The sequence below is a fragment of the Nelusetta ayraudi genome, unplaced genomic scaffold (assembly GCF_046127955.1).
Source record: "Nelusetta ayraudi isolate G7.1 ecotype Tasmania unplaced genomic scaffold, CSIRO-AGI_Nayr_v1 ptg000024l, whole genome shotgun sequence".
Lineage (NCBI taxonomy): Eukaryota > Metazoa > Chordata > Actinopteri > Tetraodontiformes > Monacanthidae > Nelusetta > Nelusetta ayraudi.
The window spans coordinates 493,078-515,638 of record NW_027466074.1 but is presented as its reverse complement, the minus strand read 5'-3'; the positions used below and the strand labels follow the sequence as shown (position 1 = coordinate 515,638).

The window sequence follows — 22,561 nt, the reverse complement described above, 5'->3', positions numbered from 1 at the left end:
CCAGAGGTGTGCTGAGGTCAAATTCAGACTATTCAAATATTAAGTTTAAATTTTCCTATTTAAAAGTATGGCCATGAATTCTAAACTTGCCCTAATATTGACCACAGCTGTGCGACAACTTCACTACTACTGCATTACTTATTTTTCCTTTAATGTTCTTTACGTATTGTTGTTGAGAGTGGCGGAATTCTGAGACCGCGGCAGACCTGCAGAAGGTCGCGTTCCACACCAGCTGACAAACTTTCTTGATCATTGCCGTTTTACTATTTTTTTTGATAATTGATGACGTCGATCCCAAGTCGCTCGGAGGGTTGTGTGAAAAAGAAAAAAAAAAGAGGGGGGGAAAAAAAGTAAACGCTGCATTGCCTCGAATTTCGGATCGGCGGGGCTACGGCGCTTGAACGCAGCTCCTGTTTGCTTGGCGTTAACGCCCACTGGAGTGCTGCTCCTTTTTCTCTCTTGCCTCGGCGGAGAGGCTGCCTGCCTGCCCGCCCGCCTGCCTTTCCTTTCCTTGCCTGCCCGCCCGCCTGCCTCATTCATTGGAGTCGAACGCGCAAAAGGAGCGGCCAGGCAGCACTGCCCAGACAACCATCGGCGACGGAGCGTGTGTGTGTGTCTGTGTGTGTGTCTGTGTGTCTGTGTGAGAGAGAGAGAGATTGTGTGTTTGTGTGTCAGTGTGTGTTTGTGCGCGCGCGCGCGTGTTTTGTGTTGTGTGGCGCGGAAGAGTCGAAGGGATGGTCTGTCAATGAAGGTGCTCCGATCAGGTGAAACTGCGCTATCATCGCCGGCCGCTCGGACCATCTTCCACAGACTCTACCACACGCCAGATAAACGGCACCAACAAAAAAAATAACGAAACCGGAACCACAAGGCGCAGGAATGGAATCAGGAAACATTTAATTAGGAGCCCTACTGCGTTCGACCTGCCGCGGAAATAAGATTGACTTCCTCGTTACGGGGGCTGTGCCGCAGACTCTCGGCTCACTCAACCACGGTTGGTGTGTCTGTTGTGCAGCGGTTCTGACATCTGGACCGCGTCGGAACCGCTCCCTCCATCGCCGTGAACAAACGCTAAACGTGCCCGGGGTTTTCGCTGCCGCCGCTTGTATAATGCCGACACATCTGCGATTCCGGAGAAGGTCATTCCTTGGACTTATATTCCTGTTTTCACTCTCCACCTCCGTCTTGTATTTCGTCTACACCGCCCCCGGAATCGGTAAGTGGAACCAAACTGATCGTCTTGGTGTTTTTTTTTTGTTTTTTGATTTGATTTTTAATAGCGGGGGGGAGAGCTGTGTTTCGTACTGTGGGTGCCGCGTTGACAGCTCGCCGCGCCGCGATGCGGCGATGCTCCCGCTGACGAGCCTCGTCTGTTCTACCAGTCGGTCGGTGAGACTCGGCTGGCTGGATGGATGGATGCTGGGAACGCAGTCCCCTATAATATCCATGCACCTGACCATGGAAATAACAGTACTTCGCCATAGCCACTGCAATAATGCTTATGTTATAGGCCCCATGATTATAATATGGTGACAGGCACCATGTGGTAAAATACAGTGTTGCCTCTAAAGGGGAGGGATGGAGGAAGGGGTGGGACGGAGGAAGGGGGGGGGGGGGGGGGGTGACGCGGCGCTTGCACGTTTCATTTGCATGTAATTGATTTATTAATTCATTTAAAAAATTAAAAAATAAAAGAGTTCAGGCCCTACGATTAGACCATTCTGAAAAATAAACAGAATTTAACTACCTCAATAAGGTAGATCATTGACAGACACGTCACGTCAATGATTATGAATGCAATCGGACTCGCAGTGGACTCTATTCCCAGGCCCCATCTGTGTCAAACCACAGTGTGGGCCACCTATCCCCGTTCAGTGCAACATAATTGCGGTCCCTTTATTACATCTTTATCAGCAGAGGCTATCTCAGTGCAGAACATTGTATGTGGACACATGTGGGGCTGGTCCCCAGTCATTGCCAAGCTAATCTCCCAACAAGGTTAACAAAGTTCAGAGTTGAGCACGTTTTAAAAAGAAGAGTTGAAGGAAAGTCAAGTTTACAAAAGTTGGCTTGAAGAATGTTTTTTTTTTTTTTTCTGTTGTCCTCTCATACCACCATTAACGTGGACGTCCTGTCGCACTTGCCGAACAGGCATTGTTGGCCTTTTAGAGACGCTGCATTACTTTTTTTTAGTACAGCCTAAGTGTTGCGGTCTTCACCAGTTGACTCATCTTACAGCTTACAGAGGGAAGTCCCCCCCCCCCAAAAAAAAAACAAAAAAAAACAAACAAAAAAAACACTTTACATTGACCCTTTACAATCGATATATACTCAATATAGTTCCAAAACAGGAGCTTGTCAGCGAGCCCATGTTTTGACTGAGGATGTGTCTGTGCCTGCCTAAAACATCACAGGGAGCGGTTCTTACTCATCAAAATGGCTATTGATCCATTCACGCTTTTTACCTGCTGTGGACAAGTCCAATCAATAATTGGATCAATTCTCATATGGCGGACACGTTACTGACCGTAATACCCTATGCAAGTCCTAATAACAGAAAGTAATGATTCCTCTAAATGTGAAACTAATAACAAATAAGTCAGCCAGGGTTAAAAAAAGAAAAAAAGAAAATGTCCTCATGCGGTATTTTCCCTATTTTTTACCAGCTGAAATATTAATGGTTTGCAGCAGCTGACTGAGAGCTGCGCCGAGCCGTTTCCATCCTCCTGAGTGTTGACTGTTGTTGGGCCCATAATGGCCACGTGGTTAACTGGGGATTTGTTCAGCAGCAGAAGGACCAACAGTACCAGTTTATTAATTATAAATGGTAACCAGCAGCTAGCAGCTCATGTTGCGATCACTAAAAGCTACAGTTTAGTCTTTTTACACTTTGAGTGCTTTGTGGAACTGGTGGTTGTGAAGTCGGTCAAGGGGGTGTTGATTCATAAAAAGAAGTTCCCCTTTCTTGCAGTGCAAGCTGGCGCGACTGACTTGCTGCGAGTCATACCGATGCATGATCCTGAGACGAGGTGATCGGGGCGAAGATTTTTAAAACCCTTTCAACTACAACTCGTCTGTACACGGGCTTAAGAGATAAATCCAGCATATGGTAGATTTAATTTGTTCGTACTGTTTTGCTATGGGTATGATTTGCTAACTACTGCCATCTGACATCCCAGGACCTTACTAAGATCTCTTACACGGCAGTACCATGATCTAATGTGCATACATCAGCACATACGCCTTGTATGTCTCAAACATCTGCTCCTTTTTCTAGTAATACAGAAGGACGCCACTGTCAGAGGTGCCAATTAATAGCGCATTTTAACAACACAATAGCGCCCGTTCTAGTGAGTGGCACCACAGATTGCCGCAGCACAATGGCTGCCATATATTTGCAGGTGACCTGACCCAATGTTGGGTATGTGATGTGAGTACACTGTGGGCGAATGCACGCAAGTGGAAGAAATTCAAAATCAAAGGATATAGGAGGAAGTTGAATTAAAGGGGAATGATAGGGAGAAAAAACCCCACTGATGACCTCTTCTCCTTTTGCTGCTGTGCACAATGGGGGAAGCCATTCAGCTCACCTGAGCAGGGCTTCCTCTGACGCCCAGCTGGCTTCCATGCAGGATGCCCCCGATTTCCCGGCTTTATTCCGCTTTTTCGCCTCGCCCGCCCGCTGTATGCATCTTTCTCGGTTGTCTCCGCCTCCACGTGCTCATATGCGCCATCCCCTCGGTCTCCATGTTGCCCAAGAGCATGGCTGCCGACTGACGCAGGCTGGGAATGCAGGGCACAGCTGGGCTTGATTGCAGTAGTTTATTTAATTAAAACATGAGAGGATCCCACTGGAGAGAGCGCTAGGGAAGACACAGGCTCTATTTATAGGGTTGGACACAGATGCTCACACACACACACCTTGACTTCCTAGGAGACAAAAGAATACAGGTGCTCCCCCTGGTCTACACAGGCCGTGGAGAGTATGTTCGTTTCCTGTAATGCTGGGCCTAAGTGCACCAGATGTGGTTCTTGGAGTGATGTGTTGACAGACAGTATCAACAATCAGTCCAGGTTTCTTCACAAACTCACACATACACCGAAAGGAATGAAGGCTGTTGAGTGGCCTAGCAGCAACGTTGTAATTCCTTTTGTCTTGTCCCCCCCCCCCCCCCACAAATATAACTGAAGCCTTGACTTGGCTAATACTAACAAAGCAGGTTGCTGACGGCAAAATAGCCTGGACTGTTTACATGTGCCCAAAGATTACCCATCTGGATCAATTCTGACAGACAGCCATATGAGTCATCTGTTCGTCACCCTTTCAAAAGCTGTTTTGAGCGCTGAGAATTCCGCTTAAGTGCACGTCTCTCTTGCGAAATGATAGCTGACCTGCGTAAGCATACCTCCTGCTTTTACAGCAGGTAAATAATTGTACATCTGCAGTTGGACTGCCTTCAAGTCAGCCCAACTTATGACGATAGCAGCAAGAAAGACACTCCACCATCTGTGTGCAACTTTGTGGTTTTTTGTTTTTTTTTTCCGATGAAGGCATTCAGTTTTTATAATGGAAAAAAAGAGCAAAGGCCTTATTTTGAAGTGAAAAGTGAGGTTTGCGTAAATAAAAAAAAAACACAAAGGAATCATTAAAGAAACTTATTACCAAACCCATGAATACACCGGTTGATTACCGCCAGCCTAAAACATTCCCATTAAAGTGTTCCCTCACTTTACAAGCATTTGACTCTGACTCTAACTGTAACAATAGTATTTTTTCTGCGTTTGGCTTCAAACGGACACATTGTTCCTCCTGATTGATGCCTTTATAAATTCCCCCTTGGACAATATCAAGTCAGGGAGAATATAATGATTTGGGCTAAAATAACAACAGCATTTGATATCACCTGTAAATTGTGTTAGGTTGCGTTGTGTTGGGTTTTCCCTGCTTACGAAAGCATCACATTTTCAAACGGATGATGACACGTGTCGCGTCTCCCGCAATCCTGCAATTATGCCGTTTGATAATTGGACGTTGCGCGCAGCTCGCTTCTCCTATTCCCCTGGGATTAATTCACAGACACTTGTGGAAGGGCTATGTTTTTGATTTGTGCTCGCTTTGCGCCCTGTCATCACTTTCATTGCTGACACATCATGGGCCCCCTCAGTGCTATCAGTGCGTGCACTCTCGGCCTCTAATGGAATTCTACTCCTGTCCCTCTTCACTGCCACTAGGCCCGCCGGCCCCGGCGTAGAGCTGTTTTCTCACAGTCGATTTCTGCATTTCCTCATCCATTCTAATGGATGTGAGCGTTGTGTGTGTGTGTGTGTGTGTGTGTGTGTGTGTGTGTGTGTGTGTGTGTGTGTGTGTGTGTGTGTGTGTGTGCTTTCGAAGCCACTCCCTGTACATCGGACTCTCTAACTTATCAATGTGGAGCCAGCTTTGCCCAGAAACATTTGAATCCTGATTTGAGTAAACGCCAGTGCTTAGAAAACACCAGGTGCGTAATGCTTGTGCCATGTGGTAGCATTCCTTTGGATTACAAAAAAAGAGTAGTTTACACGTTGTTGGCTATTAAAGGTTATTATCCCACTTTGGTGGCGGGCTTAAATATTGGCCTGTTCCTGTGGCAAGACTTAATTGCAGTCACTTATTAACTAGGCAGCGGCAAGAGGTGCATATTTAGACCTTGTGCTCACAGAACCTTTGTTCAACCTGTCACACAGATTAGTTAAATCCAGCAGTGTATGATACACAAACTGTAGGGGAGGAAATGTTGAGACACAAATAGTAATATCTCCCCAATACGTATTCCGTCGTTCCGGTGTTAAGGTGAGGATTTCGAAGTAAAGTACATAATAATTTAATTTGATTTAATCTGACTCCATACACGCAGCATATGATGCTCCCGTTTTTAAACCCAGTGGGTGGACACTAACCCCCGAATCACCTTTGCTGAGGTTTAACCGTCTCACCTGAGCCTTGTAAAGTTGCTTTAAAGTATGGAAAATCCACCGCGTTCCTCGCGGTAACCGTTAGCTCTAAGCAGCTGCAGAAACAAATTGTCGGCCTGTGCCAGTGGCGTGTCTGTTTGAAGTGCAGTGTGGCGGCAGCTAAACATGCTTGCCGGTGGTAATAGCCTTGGATTGCTGAACCTTGTGCCCGTGTGTGCTCAGCGCTCAGCTGACTCTCAGCCGACGCCTCATTTGTATCAATGCGGCGCAGCTTCCCTGGCACTTTAAGAGCCATCCATCTCTCGCCATGTAATGTAACACCCGTCCTCCCAACCTTCCTCCCTTCTGTCACTTAATTGATCCATCCATTTAGCATGGCCCGGCCCACCTCTCTCAAGGCAAATTTCCAGCGGCTCCTGGGTTGCCGGGGGTGAAATATTAACTTGGTGCCAAGGCGCCTCGGTTGGATTCTGTTGTGAATAAACAAGTTGGTTGTGATTAATTATGCAGTTTCTCCGGGATTCGAAGGCCTTTAAAGCGATTTATGGAATCAAGAATGGCAAAACTGGATGGACGGAAAATGAATCATTCACAGATTCAATCAAAACTTTCCTCTACTTTTTTTGAGCTAGATTTGTGACTTTTGACATTTTCACTGCCGTTGCCATCGCCCCCCTGAGGGCTTGGGACCTAACCAGGTCTTCTTTTTTTTTCCCCTATTGCCAAGGCAACCCCAGAAACATGCCATCCTCGTTTCCATGATGATTGAGGTCGCAACAGATCCCCAAGGATACAGTCATTACAATCATTTGCGACGGAGCAGTGATGGGTCTCTTTAGCCTTCAGAGACTTGTGTGCGCTCGCTGTCGAGTGGACCGCTCATTGAGAGACTTTACAGCCAGCGTAAACACTTTGAGGTGACTGCAGGCTTTTGTCATGTGCCACTGAGAGATCAAGACATCAACTGGCCCCTAAAATGCAGACGTCAACTCGTGTCATGTACTTTTGTTGCCACACTTTGCGCTTTGCTGTGAAGTCCTGTTGTGATTGTGACTATAAAATTGGAATGCAGTTAACCGTCATTGGAGGGGGAGTTCATTGCACCTGGTGAGTCAGTCCGAGTCATGAGCAAGCCCTTTATTGACTGTGTGATACCCAACCCGCTGTGCCCACCCCAAACATGCTTTACTACAATATGCTGGAGCTGTGAGCACAACTCCAAAGGACATGGATTACATAACTGTTTTGACTGAAAAACCTCAAACATTCTTTGTGCCTGGATTAGATAAGACCCTGCTTTTATACACACACTTAAAAAGGAAGCAGACCTCTTAAACGTTTTCCAGACCATTTGGTCAATTTTCTCTCTATGTCTGGCTGTTGTATTGTCGCGTATTAGAGGGAATCAGAGTGGTCTGACCTAATACGCGGAGGCGGGATCAATTCTGGGCAGATGCTTTGCATGTGTCTCTGCTAATACATTATTTATTTGGCCATAAACAAGTGCACATCTTAAAAGTATCCTGTTCTGTGTGAACGGACTTGCGTTACAGAATGGAGGCACAATTGTTTATTGTACAACATAGACAAGTTGGTTGAAATCAAGTCCTTATGCTTGTTTATGAGCTGGTTTCTCTTGACTTAAGAGGGCGTGGTCCTTTTTTTTTTTTTACACACACAGCTTTTATTTGTGGTGGCTCTCAATATTTGTCTTGACCTTGTAATTTATTTATCATGCAATAATCATTTTTTGATCCGTTTTTCCAATGTTGCCCCCTCTATTTCAGCGGGATAACCAGTAGTTATGATCTTCTCAAACTATACAAAATATTCAATAATATAATCATATCCATCCAGGTGCATCGCTTACTTTATTATCAGTGTTGAGTGACGTGAGAATACATGAGAAACTTTCCGCTGTTAATGAATAAACCCGTCTCGAGATACAGATGGAAACATTGAGCAACACAAAATGACACAGTGCGACAGCAGAAAGGCGTCATGTCATTTACACTTTTGTAGCAATTAATAATTACTGTGTTGTAACGTTATCCCAAACTTTCCTCAGCGGTAATTCCTGTTATAATGTTCCTGCAATTACAGACTGTTTGGCCAACCAGGGTGGCATGGCAACCACGCCTGATCTCTGTACACACACAGTAACTCTAGTCTAATGCATTGTTATCTGTAAGATGACTCATGTCCAGCTCCTACAGTCCGGTTATTTGACCACTGACAGATGGTGGGGCTGAGTGCATCAAAGCTGAGGGGAGCAGAGGTGTCTGAGGTGGAGACTCGTGAGCCATTTTCAGAGGCGCACGTTTTGAGACGCTAATCATTTATGTAACCCAATCATCCCGAGGAGAACCCCGCTCTTTGTTGACCCGGTCAGGCCCCATCTGCTTCTCCTAATCAGACTGTTACCATGGCGACCTTGGTCACGTGACTCAGAGCAACGGGTGCACCAAAGTAGATAAATGAGGTTTTGGTCTTGATGACGAGCAGAGGGCCTGCTGACTGTGTGTTGGATCATGTTTGAAATGATGGCACTTGTTTTCCCTGCGGTAAATGCTCAGTCCAAGGCAGGCTGTCACTTCTTCTGTTCCATTTGAAGTGTTATGAAAAGTGTTGTCAGTTTTCTTGTCGCCAATTTAAAACAAAACATGTAGTAGATATGAAATGAAAACCAAACAAAATGAAACATATTCTCCATATCAGTGTCTAGTTGTGCTAAACAATCATAGGAGTGAAGTCGTTCACAATTTACCAGCCACAACCAACATGTGTATTATGTCTAATATTTGCTTACAATTAATTCCTTTCTTCAATTTCCTTTTTGCTGGATTTTGTTATGTTAGAGCAACACATCAGTGACACATTCGAGGAAACTGAATAGCTTTATCCTGTCACACTCAACTTACATCACGTGCCACTATATCAAAGCCCTTAAATGGACCAGGAATCCAGGAGGAAGCATTTGTCACACAAAACCGGAATCAGAGGACAGGGACTGTTAACAGTTGGCAAAAAAAACAAACATGTTTGACAGGTAACTACTCACAAGGTTGATGGGAGAGCTTTTGATAACTTTCTCTGTTATGAATGACACATGACCATAAATTCTCCTAGGTTGTGAATTATTTGTTGTGAATTATTCTCCCTGCCTTTTGTCATGGACGTCATAGCTATAATTCAATGATTCTTCTGCACGCCGTATAATTGAGTGTGTGCTGCCCGTTGCATGCCAAACTTTCATTTTGAGGCCTGTGTATCCACCTGTGTGTCTGTGTTTGAGCTCATCTGCAGCAGCTCCCTGCGTCGACGTGCAAAGGTGATGGAGGGGGGCGTTGTTGTTTGTACTGCGCGACCACGGAGTTGCAGGGTGTTGTGTCGCTGCCTCCACTGTCGCAGCTGCCTCGCTCTCAGCTCCCCAGATCAACACCTCAGGTTGGCCCTGGCAGCGCGCACAAACACTCGGCGCAGGACCCGCGTCGGAGCCTTTATTCCAAGGCCTTTATAATTAAACCTCAGGAGGGCAGCAGCACGGCTGATTAACAAAGCACAGTGGCGACGGCGGCTGATTTACATGCAGACCTGTGATAAAAGCTTAAATGCACCCGCTGCTAATGACCGTACGTGCTTCTGTGCGACGCAGTGGTTGCTGCAAAGCTTAAAGGGCCTTTATGCCATTCTCAGGTGGTGCTAGATGAACTATAGTCTATTGCAGTGTTTTTCAACCACTAGTGTACCGTGAGATAATGTCAGGTGTGCTGTGAGAAATTATCCAATTTCACTTAATTGGTCAAAAAAAAACTGTTCTTTAAAAGGAATTTATTCTAATGTATTATTATTGCCTATTTTCTTCCCAGGCTGTCAGTTTTGTGTGCATCTAAATTTAGAGACTATATTGTCATTTTGAGGTTAAAAAGTGTCATTTTATTGTATTATTGGTCGGTGGTGGGCCATGGGAATTCCTTAATGCAAAAAACATGCTGAGGCATCACCAATAAACACTGGTCTGTTGGTGTAATTAGATGTTCAGAAACCTTAGTGCATGACAAATGCCTTGTAATAAAGCAATCTAATGAACACGATTAGGAGAAGACTTCATCCTCTCAGCATCGTGGAGACGTTGAAATCTCAGCACCGCTCCTTTTTTGTGAGAGCTCAAAAAGAGCAAACAAACTGCAAAACCACCTGCAGCATATTGCATCAGAGAATTTGTGTCAGTGCGTATGTCCACAAGGATAGTCATTGGCTGGCTTAGATAGGTGGGTGTCAACAGATTAACCACCCGGGTGTGGACACAAACCAGCAATCCCGTGCAATTTTATTTTTGAATTTAGCGGATTAAAGGGAGCATTACAGGCACTGTAGCCTTGTGGAGGCTCGCTCACAACAATGTGAGGAAATAAGCAGGGAGGGCCGGGCTCGGTTGTAGCATCTGCATTCGGCTTCTGCGAAACAGCCTCGCGTTCGCTCCCTCGCTCGCTCGCCCACTCTGGCCCATTTGTTCAGTCGACAGGAGAAAACCTCCAGCTGTGAAGGGACCTTATCTTTCTCCCGGGGATGGGGACGTTGGGAATATAGAGCAAGTTGGGTGTATTAGGCCGAGGGAATGCGTGGTAGTGAGAGAGAGAGAGGGAGAGCTCGCAGAGTCTGTGTGTGTACCTGAGTATTTGCCTGCCTCACAGCCTGGACGCTGAGCTGCAGCAGAAAAAACAAGAATGTGCTGGACGGTGGCCAGAGATAAAAATAAGGAGCGAAAAAAATCCAAGTGAAAGCAAACTGGCAAAGCGGAGCAGCGGGGCAGCCCCGGAAGTTTCGACGCCACCGCCGACACGGCAGCTTAACTGACGCATTTCGACACGATTGCTCACACGCTGTGGGTGCGCACAGTCATTAAGGGCGCCTTTTGAAATCCACGGTTGCAACACGACATCCTCAACCGTCGGCTGCATTGTGAGTTATGAGGCAAGAGAAGGAACCTATAGTCGTTGTCGTGAGACATGAGAGGGCACGCATAGGGGAGAGGCTGCCGTGGATCTGTGGAGCTGGATTAAGGAGGAGTTGTTTTAAGTACAGACAGTTAGAAATGTCAAGGAGCTCCCAGCCAGTCGACAGGACAGACAGACTCCATAAAGTAGATGGTGGTTGGTCATAATCGCCATACCGGTGTACAGCTTACACTCTGAACCTATACAGCTCATGATTTCAAGGAACTTTATTGTCATACCAGCTCATCTTTACACTTATGGTTAGAAATTAGTAGTCAGGCCCAGTTTAAGAAGGCATAAATAAGTATAGAAATCAAGAGAAATTTAAATAATCAAGTGCATATATGCAAATACTCCACTGTGGTGGCCAGCCATTTGGCCAGCTGTGCAGTCATGGCCTGGTGGGGCGGATCAGAGCGGGTGGGTTTGCAAACCATTGTTGTTTGTTGTTTCCATTAAGGTCGTGTTGACCACAGGTCAGAGAGTGTCCAGATGCTGCCTCGGTGCCCTGACGGTTCACCGGAGGGTCTCAGCCACACTGTCTGACACTCAGCATTACCAGTCTGCTTATTTTTGACTGAAACCAGGGGATGAAAAATCACAATCCAAAATAGAGACATATTGGCCATATTTGTTTTCAGGAGATGCTTCTTCAAAGCAAACTCATGCTTTTTCCAATTTTTGTGTATTCGTCAGCGTAGGGCGCATGTATGCGTTATGGAAAATGGGCAGGTGTCTTCTCTCTCGCTTCCAAAGGCGTCTCCGTACCCACAATCTGCCAGCGAGCTGCCTTCCATCTCTCTCTTTGCCTCCTTCCGATCTGTTTTCCAGAGGGGTCCTGGCACTGCACTGTCGTTTATGTAATTCTGCTCACTGTGTCTGGTATCGTCTCTCATGTCATGTTGTGGCTCAGCAGACATGGTGACTCATCACCCACACACACACACACACACACTGAAACGCACACTTGGGACAGGAGAGCAGATGGAGGAGAGCGACAAGTGCAAGACCAAAAAAAAAGGAGTCAAAGAAAACAACAGCAAAAAACAACCCAGAACCTCTTTTGTTGTCCTGTCGCCTGGACACAATGTAGTGTTTGATCTTGAGTGTTCTGAGGCGTCGGTACAAGACGCTCAGCTTTCCTGACAACTGGCGCACGTTTCCTGGAAAGCTATTCTGTTTCCTCTCCGCCCGCAGGTTAATCAATTGATTATCTCCATAGATTATTCAGGGCGGATCAAGCCACCGGGACGCTGAGAGACTTCGAGTGGAAATCTATCGAGGGAGGCTGAGGTAGACACGTTGGTGTTTGCAGTATAAAGAGGTGCGGGGGGAAAAAATAGCGCGCGCTCTCAGCCGGCAAAGGCCGTTGCGGCCGTAGCTTGCGAACGAAGTCAAATGAATCCATCCAAAGGCGGCGTGCCTTTTCCAAGATCTTTAGATTAAGACTCTGCTGAAGCGGTGTCAGTGGATTTGTTAGCACACTGGAATCACAAAACAGCATGGTTGACCCTCCAGTGAAAGTACCTAAAGTGTGGCATTTTCTTAGCACTGGAGATTTCACTGACTGGCTAAAGACACACATTGCGTTAGGAGACGTTGGAAAAACGACTGCATGATCTATGAAACCTGAAAATGAGGAAACGTTGCCTCAGCATCCGATATCAGAACTAGCGCGAGTACGTTTCTTCTTTCTTTTGCGGACATGTTTGAGTCGGGTCTCGTGCTTAGGGTGCGGTGAAAGAGTACAAAGTTTCCCACTTTGTACTCTCTCCATTCTGACCTTGCTCTCGGTCTGGCTTGTGCAACACCACTGGGGTTTTACATGGTCATGCTTCAAGGAGGAAATCAACCGTACAAGAAGTGCACCACCCTCGTGATCACCAACGTAAGAAAAGGGAAATTCTTCAGTAGTGCAAAAGAGAAGTGTGGTCACAGGAAATCAGTACAGGAGCTTGTATGCAAAAGTTTTTTTGTTTTTTTCTCGCACAAATGAGTTTCTTGTTTTGGGAAAACTAAAAAAAAAAAACGAAGAAGAAAAAACGTCACAGTAGAGTTGGCAGACGAATCAAGGGCCAACGCTCAAGGTTGCGAGCGGAGGCCTTTAGCCGTGCGGAAAGTGCGACAGACTCAAGGCTGAGAACAGCAAAGATTTGTGGGACAGGTGACGGGTAGAAATGAATGAAATTAGCTGGCCGGGAGGAAGCGGACACGGGGAAGCACGAGATGTGAGCATGGAATGTGTCAGGAAGCTGGACGCTTGCCAGCGGCTGTGATCACATCTTGACGTCACTTCAGCGAAATGAAGAGCCCTCTTTCCCGTCAAAGAGGCATCTGCTTGAGGAGTCTCGCCTTTCTTGGACCCTCTCTCTCTATCTCTCTCCCCCCCCCCCCTCTCTCTCTTGCTCTCTCCTGTGTATCAGCCAGCCAATCTGTTTACGCGTCCTCAGTCCAAGGGAGGAACTGCTGCTCTTTCAGGATCCTTTTTTTTTTTGTTAAATTCCTCCGTGCAGGAGGAGACTTCTGGTTAATGCAGCCAGTGTTGGTTTTCCTGTCATTGTGCTTGCACACACAGTGCACGCACACACACACACACACACACACACAGGAGTCTGCGTTTGTGCTGAAAAGACCTTTCGCGTGTGTGTGTGTGTGTGTGTGTGTGTGTGTTTGAGTACGTCTGTGCAGTGCAGCTGTGTGGCTCAGAGGAAGTCTTATGATCCACTTATGACTGAGTGCCATGTGACGGAGCGAGGATTGGGCTAATATTCTCCTCATTATCAGCCGTGGCCGGCTTGTGTTCGCCTTGCTGCGCCTCTGGAAGCCAACAAGTGTAAAGCACTTCCGAGCAGACATTTCTATTTGCTTTTTAGAATCTTATCTTCCCGCCTTTTAGCTTGCGCTGGGCACCGCAGCACCATCTGTCCCCCATCATCTTCTTCTGGCTAATAAGCATTTCCTGTTCCTGAGTCGATGAACTAGACCATGTGTCCTGCGCCTGAGCAAATAGCTTGCCGGGAACAAGATGAGGATGAAACACGTTTCACATTTCAGTTGATTCCGCGGGAGCGTCACGTGACGTGGCAAACTTTCCATATATGGCGTGGATGAGATGTAGGTGCGGCCTGGGTTGGGGTGTCTGTTTGAGCAGCCTTGTTTGTTTTTTTTATCTTAATATTTGGTAAGATTTTCCATGGACTTCAGTGATCCAGTGTGATTACACAGGAATGACATGACACACAGCTAAGTTGTGTTAAGTAACCACTGGTGAGAAAAACACTGATTAAACAGTGTCTCCATTCTGTGTTTATCCCTAGTTGCATGATAATGCACTGCCACATAAGGGGCTTACAGTGGCTGAGTATTTGGCAGAATCATTATCAGTATCATTTATTGGTAATAGTAGCTAGTGTTAAAAAACTCAGCGCTATCTTTTATTTTGAAGGATAAGAACGGCGTTAAGCAAGCGCTGTCAGAGGCGGAGTTGAGTAATGGCAGGTAATGTTTTCCCTCTGTGCAAACGTGAGCTTGACCTTTGACCCCAGGGGTGCCCTCGCTCTGTTTGCCCACGTCAAAGCACATCTCAGGTCGGGTTTATCAAAAAAAATGGCCAGTGTGAAAAGTTGGGAACCTGTGATGCCTAGGAGGAAAAGATCGGTGCACCTGCTAGAGTGGCGAGCGCCCAGAGAGAGGAAAGAAAAAGATACTTGGAGGCTATTTTTTGTGCTTTCTTACTTTCCGTCAATGTTCCTCCCATTTCACCTCGAGAATCAACATTTTTTCCCTTGTCCACAGAGTTTATTTTTGTGGCGCGTTTTCGTACAAGCAAACCCAAAAAAACGTCCGTGACTCACCTATCAAGTCACTTCCACATTAAAACCACAGCGTGACACATTTCTTCAGTTATCTTCCACCCTCGCCTTCTCACTTTTTCTTTCAGCGTGACTCATTCCTCCCGTAAAAGTACCACACCGTTCCATGGTTTTTGTCTTTCTACAGTGCGGTGTAGAACCATTGCGTGGTGTGGGATCTGTTCATCATTCTCTGCGGAATGAAAACATCCACTGTCCACAGTCGTAATCATCAACAAGAATGGGTTATAACTCACTCATGAATGCATCATTTCTGGTCTAAATATGTGGCCTTAAGGAGAAACATTTACTCAAGTGCTCTCAGGCCGGGTCGTTTAGAGTGGGGAAAGTATTTTCAAGTTTAAAAAAGAAAAAGAAAAAAAGAGTAAATTCACTGGGGGCTTTTTGTGATCTCGATTGTGATCAAATGTAAACTGACGACAAACTTAACATAATGGCACTCAAAGACATAACTGTTCATCATCTATAATGCTGGCAGCCACAAGTGTAGTTTGTTCTCGTAAAGCCTAAACATTTGACTTTTTATGGACTGTTTTGGAGTTTGTTAATGTTTGAGTGTTGATAGTGAGCTCAGCGCTGAATCTGCTCGTGACATGAAGCACTGAGAGCGACACATGGTTGAGAGGAAACAGGGAGATCATGACAGACGGGCCATTGTTCAGTTGCTATTTTTGTACCGGTGCTGCAAAGGCTCCTAATAAATGATATAAGATTAGAATTATCTCATTCTGTGTACCCAAGGCCATACACTATGTTTTTTGTCACCATAACCACAGTGACTTTTTGCCTTCACAAGTGACTGTTCTAAGAATGGACTTCTGGGTATTACACACTGTGGTTTACATAACCTCAAGTTACCCATGAGAACAGTCGGACAGCGTCTGCGTGAAGCGGAAAGATGTTGCTTGTTGAAAGCAAAGATGAAGATAAGGATGTTTCTGTGGGACAGCCGACGGAGAATAGAAACATGGGATAAATTCGCAAAAGTGCACAACTTTATCTTCTATCTTCCCTGTCGGCCGTCTTCAAAGTCGCTTCTCTCTCGTCGCCGCGAGTTTTTGCATACGGAGGTCGGTTGCCACAGCCGGGGTTCGTCGGAGAAATGGCAGCTACTCAGAAAGTTAAATATTTATAAACAGTGGAGCTATGCAGAGCTTTCATGTGGTTCGGCTGCAGTGATGTTGTGGCGTGGCATTTGAAAGATCCATTGTCGAGGAGAGAGCGGGACCAAAAAAAATGGTTGGATGTAAAAAGGAAACCATTTGCATTTTTTTTTGGGGGGGGCAACATTTTTCCTGAGGTTTGGCATCGTGATCGTGAAACTCTTGCACGCTACAGGGCAGGAGGAAGCATGAGTGAATGTTTTGATCGTTTTTGAATGCATGTTAACAACAAGCTGATTGTTATAATTTTTGCTCGTGGGAAAACAGGATGTAACTTTTCTTTGTTTGGGATTTAAAAGTTTGGGAGAGAGTACTTGGTGTTTGTGTGTGTGTGTGTGTGTGTGTGTGTGTGTGTGTGCGTGTGTGTGTGTGTGTGTGATCAGCAAGCCGCTGTGCCTAGATGTATTGATCCACTTCCACCTCATTGTTCAGCGTGTATTATTTCCAGAGGGTCAGCGGAGGTAATATCCTGCCGGCCCCCCCTTCGATGAGATACGGCGAGTTCGAAAACACGCATTCCTGGAAGAAAATCAACATCGATCCAATCATAAAGTCACTCAATTGGCCGGCGTGTCACGTCGGCTCTCTGCCTGGATCAATACGTCGTAATTACAACAGTTGCTCTGGTTGAGCGTGAGGGATTTGGTTCTAATGCCCTGACTAAACGAGTGTTTACTCTCCGGATAGGTATTTAAATGGGCCACTAAATCGCGCGCGGTCAGTTTTAATTGTTGTGTTGCTGATAGTGTCATTAATGTCGCTGCCAGGCTGGCACATTTCACATCCAGCGGGCGGAGGAATGATTTCTTTGCGGCCGCTTCCTGAGTGTTTTTCCCTTCTTCTTTTTTTTTCCTCTATGCATGTGTGCCTCCGTGGGTGCCTGTGATATGCAGCGGCAGGAAAAATGACCCTTTGTGCAAGTGACGGCTTCAAACCCTGTAGGCTACAGCTGAATGTATGGTGCAAGAGCGTGCGCTTGTGTGTGTGTCCTTGTGTGTGTCCATGCAGAAACAGCTTCTGTGGGGAGAAAATAGAAAATAACGGCCTTTTCAGCTCTTATCAGGAAACGACCAGAAACAGGAGAGATCGCTCCCCACTTCCCATTGCTGAGCTATCAATGTGGAGTTAATTGCCTTTCGGGGTTGGGGGCGGGGGTGCAATGCGCTTGCGTGTGTGTGCGTGGCTTGTTGGTTGCCTTCCTTTTTTTTTTTCTATTACCTCAAATTCCAGCCTATAGGATGCTGCTGGAATCTCTCCATCATCGCGATGTTTCGCAGTTTTTTGTTTTTTTTTTCTGTTTTTGCTTAAACGTTAGGAACAAGCGGGACTTGACAGGAGCCGATAGAAGCCACTTTATGGGGGTGGGAAGGACAGATAAAGGGGGAGGCGGTGGCTGCGGTGGGGTGTGGAGCGAGTGGCAGGGGGAGGAAAGTGGGCAGGGCTTGGCATGAAGCAGGCCGTGAGTGAGAGTTGTAATGGGACAAGGGCGCTCAAGGTCCCCTGTCATGCTTGATAAGTTACCATGTTAGGGGGGAGGGGAGGGGGTCTGATGGTGGAGGAGCTTGTGGGTGGAGCACAACCCCCCCCCCCCCCCCCCCCCCCCACTCTGTGTATATATCAGGCATGGGCAAACTACCTGCTAAGCTTTTGAAATAATTATAATAAAGTAATTAAATAGCTCAATTTTTAACAATGTTTTCAGTGTTTTAAGAGTCATTTCAATAAAAAGCTAATTACCATGAGGCTTCAAAGACAGTATTTTGTTGTAGCGCTTTGTTCACTTTCGGTTAAAATTAAAACATGTTTTCACGCAAGTGCATCGCATTCGCTGGATAGAAAAAGAAATTAGGCACCTTATCTCGTAATTTCGAGAAAAGATCTCGAAATTATGAGATAGAGGATCTCGCAATGCGCTTCCATACCTGCGCAGTGTTGGCATACTAATATTAATACCATCCTCAGTTTTAAGGAATGCAAGTATTTCCTAGTGTCTCAAACCGAGAAGGTAGTTGTAGCAGATTAACTGCGATAGCGCCATCACTGGCCACTGATTAGAAAGGATTTACTGAAGTTTCCTTTTTCTCTATTTTATCTTATAAATTTCGACATCTTTTCTCATAATTACGAGATGCCTAAACAATTGTTTTATTCAGTAAATGCTCCCGTCTGTTTTCTACATATCCCACAATATATATTTTTTCCTCCTATGTCACCAAAACACTGCATCCATCTACTCCTACTCCGGCTCCCCCTATGTCAAATTTTAGAAACCCATCGTGGCACACCGGTCAAAAGGTTTGCCCACCCCTGGTATACATGTATGCCTGCAGCCAAACCCCCCCTGGTCTGTGAGGGCCCCCTGCCTCCGCCCGTCACGGCAGCCCCTCGCCCAGGTCTGACGTTCAATTGCATTTGTCACAGTTTGTTGGCCCGAATACCCCGACGCGAGCCATTAGCGCTGGCGCCGGAGTGCGTGTTTGCCAACAGAGGGAGGGAGAAGCATAAAGTAAAAACAGAGTGGCCTGCCGCTTTGTGTACAGTAGGCCAAGTGAACAGAAACACTCACCGCGGAGACCCACACAGGATGGACTGTTTTTTTCTTGCAGCCGTGAGCCGACTTTCTGAGTCTCTGTCTCTGGTTGAGATCGACCTTTTGTCTCATGTGTCCTCCATTTCCTTTATTACTCTTTTTTTTTATAAATAATTCATCTATTTTTTTGGCAGACTAACATGTCGGAATATGCTGGTGCCTTCAGGACGGGAACGTCCTCCAGAAGCCTTGTGGCCTTTTTCCATCATATGTCGCCTGTAAAGGAGAAGCCCTGGAACGGTTTTCACATCTCCTTTATGAGAAACTAAAAAGCCCCTTGCAATGAGTCTCTCAGCGCTTTCTCTTGAATTTCTCAATTTTACCTTCTCTCTTTCATTTCACTCGTCACTAAAAGTGGGAAGTAGGTCTTAAACATATGATCCAGTTTGCAATGCCATCCATTGAAGCCCCTGAATGGAGATAAGTCAATACCTCACGATAAAAAAAATATAAAAATATAATAAAAAATTAATATTATATTATTATTATTATTATTAAAAGCAGAAGTGTTCTTCAATGTTCGTCCATAATTGGGTCTATTTTTTTTTTTTTTAAGTCTGTCTTTTACGAGCCTTGTTAATCACCCTTGAGTGCCTCCCCCTCCTTTCGCCCCTCCATCAATTCTGACGTCCTCTGCAGATTTGCTTGTGCGCCAGGCGACACAAGCCAAGAACATTGATTACTGGTTCCGCTTGTCCTCCGGCCTGTGGTCCTGCAGGGCCGGCAGTTTGTACAAAACAAGACGAATGTGATGGAAAGTGTAATGCAATTACTAATGACAAATCGCATCCCCTCGATTTCGAGCTCAGCAGTATCAGGGCGCGCGCACGCACACACACACACGCACACACACACACACACACACACACCAGTAGCGCACCTACATGCACTCACAGGAGGGTGTGGATGGTCTCGGGATGAATGATGATTGGATTAAGAGACAGAGACTGCGCTGTTGGGCTGGGCTCTAGCGGGGCAGGCATCCATCATGCCGGCGTGCTGCTCAAAATATCAGAAACAACAGTGGTACAAGCCGGTGATCCTCCTGGAGGTCATTGCTTCTGGACTCTCCTGTGCTGATGCACAAAAACCATTACGAGACATCTTTAATTGGGAATCATTGCCTCCCAGACTGCCTCCTATGGTGCAGCGTTTCTCAACTGGTGGGTCGCAACCCAAAAGTGGGTCGTGGGAGGGGGGAAAGGGAGGGTGGGTTTAAAACAGATATGTTTCTTTTTTACAATAAGTACAATAAGAGTATTCGAACAATCATGACATGGACGTAAATTTCAAATCCCCCACCCTCTGTCTGTCCAGGTGACCAACAGCTGGGTTGACAATTATGCTTTAAAGGTACTTTTAAGACATGTATCAGACAATGTATTGATTTGTTGTTTCAAATCAATACATTGAAACAACAAAAATATAACAAAAAAAAAGAGCAGGCAAACAATAGTGTCTCAGGAGAATCACAAAAAAAACATATATTTCTGAAGAACATACTGCATTTATTCTGCAGGACACAATTCAATTCAATAATTTCAATCATTCATTGACATGATGGAAAGTGGCCTAGCGTTTTTCATTTTTCTGTGGAATAAATTTTGAGTTGTGACTTTGTGATCAGGAAAAACAATGTGGGTCCTGAGCTGAGACTGAGCCAGTTGAGATCTGCTGCTGTGGTGCGTGCAGTGCAGTGCAGTGCAGTGCTTTAGGGCAGCTTGTATGCAGGGTCGTTAATGAGACATCTCAAGCAATGAGGTTTTGTCACTTCCACCACATCCCCTCATACTGCCCAACCCTCACCCTTCTGCTCTTCCTTTAGCTTTAGCTTCTCTCTTTTTTTTTTTACCTCTGCAGTGCAGATCAGGCCCCCTCAGCGTCTCAGCTGAAGTCCCTGATATCTGTCTAATCCACTCATGAGCCCACTCGCCGGCAAAGCCATCGATTCCATGCAGCAGATCTAATCATGCAATAAACGCCGGTAACGCACAGCGACTAATGAGCGCGTCCTTCTCTCCATCTTCTTCTGCCTGCAGTGAACGAGTATGTGTTCATGGTCCAGGCCAGAGGGATCCAGATCAGAGAGAACGTGAGGAGCATCGGAGCTCAGGTCATAGAGCAAGTGGTCCGAGGGGCCTACAACATAAACGGCACAGGTAAAAAAATAAATAAATAAATAAACCGCCGCACATGCATGGCAGCACAACGATTTAACCGCCACTTGAAGAAATTAGAAAATAAGAACACACTGGGGTAAAAAAAAAAAAAAAAAAAGAGAGCTGGGTTTATGCAGTTGTGGACTGGATTAAGGACCCACCCTGCACTGAGGGTCATGTGTGTGTTTGTTTGCACCCCACCCCTCCCCCAGATTACTCCTATTACTACAATGTGAGCGAAAGTGACGGGCCTCCCACCACATACCTCCCGGAGGACTTCACCTACTACCCCTCTCAGCTTTGCCCCGAGAGGCTGCCCTCGATGAGTAAGTGCACCCTGCGTGTCTTTCCCGATGAACAAATGTAAAGCGTGTAAAGGCAGCGATAGAGAAAAACCTCCCTCCCCTCCCCTCCCCACTCCACCCCTCCCTCCGTCCATGTAGTTAATGATTTATGACATTTTTCCTCTTGATTGACCTTGTAAAATGATGAATGTCTTTTTTGTGCAGTAATGAAGTAATAATGCATGTATGGCTTATTGGCGTGCTTAACCGGGCTCGGCTTTGTTTGATTTAGCATTAAAGCGCGGCCAACTTCCTAAAAGTGGCGCTGCCCACAAGCGTCCGCATTCTATTATTTGAACTCACTTTTCCTTCATTATCAACTCTTTCTTTCGCCAATGTTCGTGTTGTTTGTTTGTCTCTTTGTTTGTTATTCCCCCCTCTGGCTCTTACCTCTGTTCTCTTTATTCCCCTTCGTCTGCTTGTTTGTCTCTTTCACGACAACTTTCACAGAGGGCATGTTGAAGGTGAACATGACCATGGTGTCTTTGGAGGAGGTGGAAAGGTCCTTGCTGGAGAAAGAGCCGAGCATAGCCCTGGGAGGCTACTGGAAACCCAGAGATTGTTTACCTCGCTGGAAGGTAAGTGCGGGCGAGACGCTGCTCGGCGCGAGTCGCCGGGGGGAATACACGAGACGGACGGGGGGGGGGGGGGGGGGGGGGGAGCGGTTTCCGTCTCGCTGAGTTGTCGAGGCGCCCACCAAGGAGACGGCTCGACGTCGGCAGCGCCGTCTGCTTTTTCCACCCGCCGCTGCACTGCAGACGCATGCGGCAGGCGTATAAGAGGAGGAACCTCTCGCAGTTTGAAAGTCCAGTGTGTAAAATGTGGCTTGATTTATGATTTCTGTATTGGTAAAAGCTTAACGTCCATCCACTTTCAATACCCACTCCATCCTGCTCTCAGGGTTGCTGGGGTCTGCCGCAGCCTCCCCCAGCTGTCATAGGGTGACGGCAGTAGCTGCGTTTCCATTACCCCTTAGAATTGCGCAAAACCTAAATATCGCAATAAAAAACTGGTAATGGAAACACATAAACTTCGGAAAACCTCTCAAATATCGCGAAAAAGGTTTTGATGCTCTCATGAGGTGGTTTTTCAGACGTAGCGATAAAGAGGTGTACCGCAAAAGTGTCGTGGAAACGCATTTTTTACGCATTTATACATCACCGGACGTGACATACGGGGTCACGTGACCAGTTCACTTCAAGTGAAAATGGCGCGTTATGTTTAGACAGAGGAGGAGACGGAATATTTTTTTTTACAAGTAATCAAAGAGAAAAATATAACCACCATTCTTGCCGGCAAACAAATGTAAACAAAGTTTTGTGGGACGAGATTTGACGAAAATTAAGGCTTCTGCGCTTCGCACCATTCAACGGAACCAACCTGAAAATCTCAATTGTTCTCTGTCAAAATTTTTACAAATATCGCTTTTATTTTGACAAAAAAATGGATTGAAAACATACTGCCTATAAATACATTAATCAAAG

General features: G+C 46.0%; 1 protein-coding gene across 1 annotated transcript in view; it reads left to right on the top strand.

Annotated features, from left to right (window-relative positions):
• The first annotated feature begins 324 nt into the window (after window positions 1-324).
• b4galt5 (UDP-Gal:betaGlcNAc beta 1,4- galactosyltransferase, polypeptide 5) overlaps window positions 325-22,561 on the top strand; it is a 29,980-nt gene continuing 7,743 nt past the window's right edge. The window contains exons 1-4 of the mRNA XM_076028530.1: window positions 325-1,216; window positions 20,614-20,733; window positions 20,946-21,059; window positions 21,528-21,655. Coding sequence (XP_075884645.1) covers window positions 1,111-1,216; window positions 20,614-20,733; window positions 20,946-21,059; window positions 21,528-21,655 — 468 coding nt within the window. The 5' untranslated portion in view covers window positions 325-1,110. The remainder of the gene's footprint in view (window positions 1,217-20,613; window positions 20,734-20,945; window positions 21,060-21,527; window positions 21,656-22,561) is intronic.